The 8,762-nt window shown below is 38.3% G+C and overlaps 1 protein-coding gene across 1 annotated transcript in view; it reads left to right on the top strand.

Moving 5' to 3' along the window:
* Positions 1–8,762, top strand: part of FAM221A (family with sequence similarity 221 member A) — a 25,864-nt gene that overhangs the window by 6,976 nt on the left and 10,126 nt on the right. Inside the window, exons 3-4 of the mRNA XM_007945852.1 lie at positions 2,087–2,277; positions 4,043–4,249. Of these exons, the coding sequence (XP_007944043.1) occupies positions 2,087–2,277; positions 4,043–4,249 (398 nt within the window). The remainder of the gene's footprint in view (positions 1–2,086; positions 2,278–4,042; positions 4,250–8,762) is intronic.

The following is an 8,762-nucleotide window of genomic DNA, read 5'->3' as shown; positions in this document are numbered from 1 at the left end:
TGAGGGCTATCATTGCTGATGTCAGATGGATCTTGGCTCAAAGCAAAGAATACCAGAAAGATGTTTACTTGTGTTTTATTGACTATGCAAGAGAATTTGATTGTGTGGATCATAACAAATTGTGGATAACATTGAGAAGAATGGGAATTCCAGAACAGTTAATTGTACTCATGAAGAACCTGTACATAGACCAGGAGTCTGTTGTTCAAACAGAAAAAGGGAACACTGCATGGTTTAAAATCAAGAAGGGAGTGAGCCTGGGTTGTATTCTTTCACCATACTTATTCAATCTGTACGCTGAGCAAATAATCCAAGAAGCTGGACTATATGAAGAAAAACATGGCCTCAGGATTGGAGGAAGAATCATTAACAACCTGTGATACACTGATGACACAACTTTGCTTGTTGAAAGAGAGGATGACTTGAAATACTTACTGATGAAGATTGAAAAATACAGTCTGCAGTATGGATTAAAAAACAAACAAACAAACAAAAAAACGCCCTGCTGCCAGGTCAGATCCGACTCAAAGCGACCCCTCCTTGGGTTTCTGAGGTGATATCACTACAGAAGTAGATTGCCCAACCTTCCTTCCGAGGAGTGGCTAGTGGGTTACATCTCAATATAAAGAAAACAAAAATCCTCACAACTGGACCTATAAGCAGCATTATGATAAATGGAGAAAAGATTGAAATTGTCAAAGCCTTCACACTGCTTGGTTCTACAATTGATGCCAATGGAAGCAGCAGTCAAGACATCAGATGACGTATAGCATTGGGCAAATTGGCTCCAAAAGACCTCTTTCAGGTGCTGAAGAGCAAAGATGTCTCCTTGACAACTAAGGTGCACCTGACACAAGCCATGGTATTTTCAGTTGCCTCATATGCATGTAAGAGCTGGACAATGAATAAGGAAGACTGAAAAAGAATTGATGCTTTTGAGCTGTGGTGTTGGCAAAGAATGCTGAAAGTACCATGGACTGCTAAAAGAACTAACAGGTCTGTCCTGGAGGAAGTGCAGCCAGAATGCTCCTTGGAGTCGAGAATGGCCAGACTTCGTCTCACATACTTTGGTCATGTTGTAATAAGGGACCATTCCATGGAGAAGGATGTCATGCTTGGTAAGGTGGAGGGTCGATGAAAGAGGGGAAGGCCCTCAACGAGATGGATTGACATGGTGGCAGCGGTGATGTGCTCAAGTATATCAGGAATCATAGAGCTGGCTCAGGACCGGGTGGTGTTTCATTCTGCTGTGCATAGGGTCGCTATGAGTCAGAGACAACTAGATAGCACCTAACAACAACAACAACAGACCCTCAAAATTGGTCTAACCCAATTTCAATGGAGGACATTTTCTTTAGTATTGGTCATTTAGTGAGATCTCTGCCCAAACTATTTTTTTCCCCATTATATACATGGATATTAAGAAAAATTGGGAATACAGGTAGCTTAATGTTGTCAGTTTGGGCAGTATACCTCCATGGTCCCATAAGATTTTTTTTTTTTTCTTTTTCAGGGAAATGAACACTCCTTTTGTTTATTATTTCCCTGTAGTGGTTTTAAAGCCCCAAACCTAGACTCTTGCAGCACTAGACCACTGGTGGGATACAGGCAGGTGAAGCAGAGGATGTGGCTCTGGACACGAGCTCTTGGGCTGCTTCTGCTGTTCAGGCCAGCAGTCTGCTTTTGTAAAGATATAGAGCCTTGGAAACCATATGGGGCAGTTCTACTCAGTCCTGTAGGGTCACTGTGAATTGGAATTGACTTGATCGTAATGGGTAGGGGGTGCAAACTGTTAATGTGCTTAAGTCTAACCAGAGGCACCTTGGAAGAAAGTCCTGGTGATTTACTTCTGAAAAATCAGCCATTGAATACCCTACGGAGTGCAGTTCTATTCTGACATACATGTGGTGGCTATGAGTCTAGTCTACTCAATGGTAACTTGTAAACAAGAATAAGGAAACAAAATAAAAATGAAAAAGAATAATATTTGCATTTGAGAACTCGTATTTACATTTAACAGGTAAGAAATTGTAATTTTTGGCACTACCCGCATTATGTTTATATTAATTCCCTTTCATTTTTTTAGGTATAAACAACATAAAACTGACTTTGAAACGATACCACAGCAGCGCCCCATCAGTCTGCCTTGCCGAGTGCCTGGCTGCCAGTGCAGGGCTTACCTGTATATCCCTTTGAATGGTACACAGCCCATTCGCTGCAGATGCAAGCACTTTGCTGATCAGCACAATGCTGGACCTGGCTTTATGTGCACTGCATGTGAGTTACATTTTTAAGAACACACAGCTTAGTGTTTTTATTATTTCTTTAATATTTAACTGTGCCTTTGTACCAGTTTGATTCAGTGTTAGAGTCAGTATTAAACACCTAAGAAAAATTCAATAGATAAATCCTCTTGAATTTTATTTTTGTGGAAAAACAGTTGTTTGTATGCTTTTTATTTATAATGACTTAATGGTTAAGCGATTGGCTGCTAACAGAAAGGTTGGTGGTTCAAATCCACCAGCTACTCCTCAGGAGAAAAGACTTGGTGATCTGCTTCCTTAAAAATTACAACCTAGGAAATCCTACTGGCCAGTTCTGCTCTGTCCTGTAGGGTTACTATGAGTCAGAGTTGACCCCATAGCCCATAACAACAACACATCTCACGTTCACATGCTCCCTGGGTTACGAACAAGCTCTGTTCCTGTGTCTAAGATTTTATAAGTCAGTCAGAATAGTGCATACAATTCATGTTTAGCCTTACTTTTTCCAAGAAAAGACTAGAAACCTTTTCAGTGATTAAAAGCTGCAGGTACAGCAAGTAAAGGTGATTTTGAGGAAGAATTTGTTGTCAGTAGGGGTTGGTTCAGTTGTTTCAAGGTGAGGGCAAGTTTACATAATATTAAAGGCCAAGTATGAGTTGTCCCACTCCACAGCACATAACAAGAAGAAGAAGAACAACAACAACAAGTCAGACAGTAATCTAAGACTGCCTGTGAGTCAAATAATTCAAGTAATAGTAATTGATTTTAAATAATCACTAAATATGATTGAAATTTTTGAGTAGTAGGACTTAATCAACTAAATTCTATTTATAGGTTCTTGATAAGCATTCTATAATCCAAAAATTTTTTTATAATTTATTGGTAGATTATTTTATTATGGCCTAAAACACAGGCAAACCAATTATAACATGACAATTTATTTGAACCAATTAAAAAACTTTTATTATGGCAAAATATGTATAGCAAAAAATTTGTCATTTTAACCATTTTTAAGTATACTATTAATTCAATGACATTGGTTACATTTGCCATGTTGTACAACCATTACCACTATCTATTTCCAAAAGTTTTTATCACTCCAAATAGAAACTCAGTACCCCTTAAACAATAACTCTACTTCTTCCTCCTTTCAGACTCTGTTTACCACTAATAAACTTTGGTCTCTATGGATTTACCTGTTTTAGATACATCATACTAGTGGCATCATACAATATTTGTCCTTTTGTGTCTGACTGAATTTCTTAGCATGATGCTTTCAAGAGTCATCCATTTGGTAGCATATATTAGTATCTTTCCTTTTTATTCCTAAACAGTAGTCCATTGCATGCTGTCTGTCTCTATGGGTTTGCCTTCCAATATGGCTTTTATGGGGAGTTGACCTGTAGGGAGGTTTTCATGTTGTTTCTTCTCCTGGTCCTGGCCACTGGGCTATCATCCTTGCCACACCTACTTCTAACTCAGTATTTGAGGAGAGATCCTGGATTTCCAGGGAGGCTTTTCAATGGTTAACTCAACTGCTTTTAATCCTAATTGTTTTTTCTAATACATGTATATTTTTTCTGTCACCTAGCCCCCTTACTATTTTGTAACTTTCAGAAGTGAGAGCAGTGGCTGAGTGAGTTCAGGGGCTGGGAGTAAGAGTTACAGAGGACAGAGCATCAAGGACCCTTCCAGTGGCTTTGGAAAAGCCAGGACTCTTTAGAGAAGACAGATCTGTACCTATGTTTTAAAAAATTAATTCACTACATCTTGATCAGGTTCCAAGTGTTCAGGATTTCATAGCAGCTTCACTTGTGCTTGTGGTCAGCCTGCATATACCCATGACACAGTAGTGGAAACTAAGCAAGAAAGACTGGCTCAACGAAAACCAGTAGGACAGGATGTTCCGTATGCAGCAATGGGAGGATTAACTGGCTTCAGCTCACTGGCAGAAGGCTACATGCGATTAGATGACAGTGGAATTGGTAAGTGATCATATATGAAATGTGAGCTTTTCATATTGTCTGCGTGTGCTAACAATTGTGAAGCCTTGTATTTGTCTAGCACTTTATATTCTTTTTAAAAATGTATTTTATTGAAATATAATTTATGTACAGTAAAATACACAAAACTAAAGTGTTATGTATCAATGCATTTTTTTTTGCAGTGTTCCCTCCCTTCTCCCCCCGCCTTAACCAACAAAGAAAGTTCCCTTCCATATATAAACCTTTCCTTGACTTTTTACAATAATGAACTAATACTATATTTGTCCATCTGTGATAGACTTCTTTCACTCAGCATAATGTCCTCCAAGTTCATCCATGTTATGCGGTGTTTTGCAGATTCTACATTATTCTTTAGGTTTGTATAGTATTCCATTGTGTGTATGTACCACAGTTTGGTTATGCATTCTTTTGTTGATGTGCATGTAGGTTGTTTCCATCTTTTTGCTATTATAAACAGTCCTGCAATGAACATGGGTATGCATGTATCTGTTCTTGTCATGGTTCTCACTTCTTTAGGATATATACGTAGTAATGGGATTGCTGGGTCAAATGGTTTTTCTACTTCCATCTTTTTAAGGAATCACCGTACTGTTTTCCGCAGTGGTTATATCATTTTACAGTCCCATCAGCAGTGGATGAGAGTCCCAATCTTTCCACATCCTCACCAGTGTCTGCCATTTTCTGTCTTGTTGAACTTTGCCATTAGTGTTGTTCAGCACTTTATATTCTTGATGTTTTTTTCCAGAAGACATTCTCTCATTTGATTTTTGTTTTTTAAAAAGGCTTTATTGACATTATACAATATATTATCATTATAGAATATTTTAATAATACAAGGGAAAATATCACCCTTGCCACAATACTTTTACCCAAATCCCAACTCACAAACCCACTGTTTGGAATAGCTAAGTAATTTTTCTTTTATTTGATATGACACAATTGACCTGTTTATCCTATTATATGTAATTTTTGCCATGGTATAATCATATAGGCATATGTTCATGTGTTTATATATTCATGTGTGTGTGCATGTAAGTACAGCCATACATATATGACATGTGCACAGATATGTATGTCTATACATGTATATGAAATGCTCATTTGTTTGCATATATGTAAGTTTTAAGTAATAAAGGGAAATATTTCATAGGATATACCCCAAACTATTGAAATTAGCTGGATTCTTCTCAGTGTTGAGAGAGATTGGACTGAGGAATATGTTCCCTGTCTACTTTAAATACTTTTTTTTGTGCTGTGTATATTCTTTTTTTAATTTTATTTTTTATTTTAAGTTTGTTTTACATTCAACGTTACGTGTACATTTAGTTTCACTCCCCATTTACCGTGCCTAACCCTAACCCATTCTCCTCCCCTCCCTGCCCAGTAACCCTCCCCCTGTGCCCTTCATAGTTATGTACTTCTGTTTGTCCTGCATTATCTCCGTGTGAATGTTGCCCCTCTGATGCCCCGTGGTCTATTGCTCTAAGGGATGTATTACCATAGACTATGTGGGTGCATCATCCTGAGTTGAGTGGTCTGCATGTACATCTTGTTAACTATTGGGCTGAGAGCCAGCCCCTGGGAGTGAGTTTTATTTGAGGCCTAAAATGTATCCCAGGGCCATAGTATTAGGCGTGTTATCAAACTCTATCTGACCAGTAATTCTAGTCATTATTGAGTTTTTTTTATTATGTTCCACGTTTTTCCTCCCACTCTATCCAGGATCTCCAGATTTGATCCTTTCTTGAGTGGTTGGCATTGGTAGCTGGGCACCATCTAGTTCTGGTCTCAGCCATCATGTCCTAGGGCTGAGTGCTTTCAAATGTCTTTGGTTTTTTGCACTCTTCTTCACTTCCGATGCTAGGAGACCATTAAATGCATCTTAGATGGCCACTTGAAAGCTTTTAAGACCCCAGTCGCTACTCACCAGTGTAGGATGCGGAGCAAGGCTTTTATGTATTTTGTTGTACCAATTGAGACTGGTGTCCCTCAGTACTATGGTCCTGAGATGGTAGATCTATTGAATTTCTCTCCCATAGTGTCTAGGTGTCTGTAAGGAATTACTCTGTGTCTGTCTTCTATTGTTTCTGTAAGAATTGCAGTTACTATGTATCATTGGTGCAAAATTAGCCTCAGGTGAATCTATCCTTAGTCTACAGTATACTCCTGTTCACTGACCCCCATCTGATCCTCTTAGGTGTTTATGCATTTATCTGTAGCCTGGTGTTTGGTGTTAATGGTAATGCAGTATTGTGGGCACACTGGTTGGTATTAGCATCTGTTGTCTTTCTCTTATGTGCACAATTCGGTGTCCTCCCTTTAAATACATTTTTTTTGTGTGTATTTTTGTTTGTTCATTTACAACAAGAATGTTGCTAAAGGGGCAGGGAGACTGCGTCTTCGACCTCCTCTAACCCCACAGGAGGAAGACAGAATCACCATCAGTAGCCCAAGGCCTATTCCTGGGAGGCCAGACATGCTGCCTCCCTCTAGCCCGTTCACCAACCATTCTTCCTGCATCACCCACCACCTCTCTGCTGGGTTTGATAATTTGCTGCAGTGGCAGAACTCACAGATTATGGGGTTTATTAGGGAAGCAATAGGCTACAATTCAAGTTCAGGAATGTGCTCGGTCTCTCTCAGCCTGCTGTCTTTCAGCCAACAGTCTCTCAGCCAACAGTCTGTCTCAGTCTCTCTCTTAGCAGTGCGTGTCTCTCAGTCTCTCTCTCTCTCTCAGCAGTGTGTGTCTATTGGTGTCTCTCTCAGCAGTGTGTGTCTCTCACATCTCTTTCTCAGCAATGCATGTCTCTCATGTCCCTCAGCTGTCAGAGATTCCTTCTGCCTCCTGGAGAGTTCCTTTTGAGCCTGGCAGAGTGGCCAAACTAACCAATCCCATTATTAGAATTCTATACACCTGAGAGAAAGAGAACTTTCCATAAGATTGCTTTGTGCCATTCTCAACAGAAATACATGAGGTGGGATAACTTTAGCAATCAGGAGCTACTCAGTTGCTCATGGCAAATTCCACCAAGGAGTTTACAAAGACTTAAGGCTAGAAAAGCCACACTATGTAATTTACTACACCACAAGTAACACAATATGTTACTTTTTTTTTCATTAAAAACTTTTAAATATAAATGAATATATTCTTGTAAATGATTCAGATGGTAAAGTGCAAGACCCCCTTGAACACTTCTTCGTACTTCAGATTCTTCCCCAGAGGGTAATTTGCTGTCATTGGTTGATATGTATTTTCTTTAAAACGTAAATTCTTACAATTTATTATTACTGTTTATATTTAGAAAAGCTCTAAAGACTCATTATGTTAGGACAGAGGAGCCCACCTCATCCTTTTAAGCTGTTGCATGGAATTCTATACATCCATCTATTAGTTTTTCTTATCATTGCCTTATCATCACATTTAGGTTGTTTCAGGTTTTTTTTTTTTTTTTTTTTTTTCCCATTACAAAAATTCCTGCCAAGAAAATCCTTGAATTGGCCTCTTTATATGTTTGTATGAATTTGGCTCCAAGAGAGAAGTAGAATTGTTGGATCAAAGCACGTGTACATCTGCCAAATTGCTCTCCAGAAATGCCGTACTTCTTTATATTTCTTCCAGCACTATTTTAACTTAACTGTTCTCTCACATTTATCCTAATCCTTGATATTATCAAATTTTTATATTTTTGCCAATCTGATGCATGAAAAATGTTATCTTTGTTTCAGTTTGATTTCTGTGAGTATTGGTGAGATGAGTTATTTTCTTTCCTATTTATTGATTTCTTGCTTTCTGTGAATTGCCTGTTCTTGTCTTTTGCTCATTTTTAAATTTTTATCTTGTTTATTTATAAAAAGTCTTTCACATATTCTATATACTAATTGTTATTTATTTTGTAGGTATTTTCTCCTATTCTGTCACTTCTCTTTTAATCTTTCTCTTTTTTTAATTTTAAAATCTTAGAATCAGGCCTTCCCTATTCCAATTTTATAAATATAGTCTTTTTCATTTTATTTGAATACTTATAATTTTCTGATTTTATGGGTAGATTTTTCATCTATCTGAAGTTTATTTATTTTGTGGGAAAGTGTGAAGTAGATATGTCTAATTTTAGTTTTTGTCCAAATTGATGGCCAGTTGTTCAGCCAGCATTCTTTTCAAAATAATTTAAAACTTCACCTTTATCATATTCTGTCATACTCTATTCTGTGCCATTAGCCTTTTTGTGTATCCTGTGCTAATACTACATGGTTTTAATTATTTTAGCTGTGTAGTTGGTTTTGATACCTGGTATGGTGCAAAAACGGCAAGCAGGCCACATGTTCTGACCTCCTAGAACCCCACAAGAGGAAGACAGAGTCATCATCAATAACCCAAGGCCTATTCCTACAAGGCCAGACATGCTGCCTCCCTCCAACCCTTTCTCCAACCGTTCCTCCCAAAGCACCCACCACCTCTCTCCTGGGTTCGATAATTCGCTGCAGTGGCCACACA

Source organism: Orycteropus afer, unplaced genomic scaffold, assembly GCF_000298275.1.
Source record: "Orycteropus afer afer isolate SDZICR_OR568_19922 unplaced genomic scaffold, OryAfe1.0 scaffold00008, whole genome shotgun sequence".
In the NCBI taxonomy this organism is placed as follows: domain Eukaryota; kingdom Metazoa; phylum Chordata; class Mammalia; order Tubulidentata; family Orycteropodidae; genus Orycteropus; species Orycteropus afer.
This window is presented reverse-complemented; position numbering and strand designations above follow the sequence as displayed.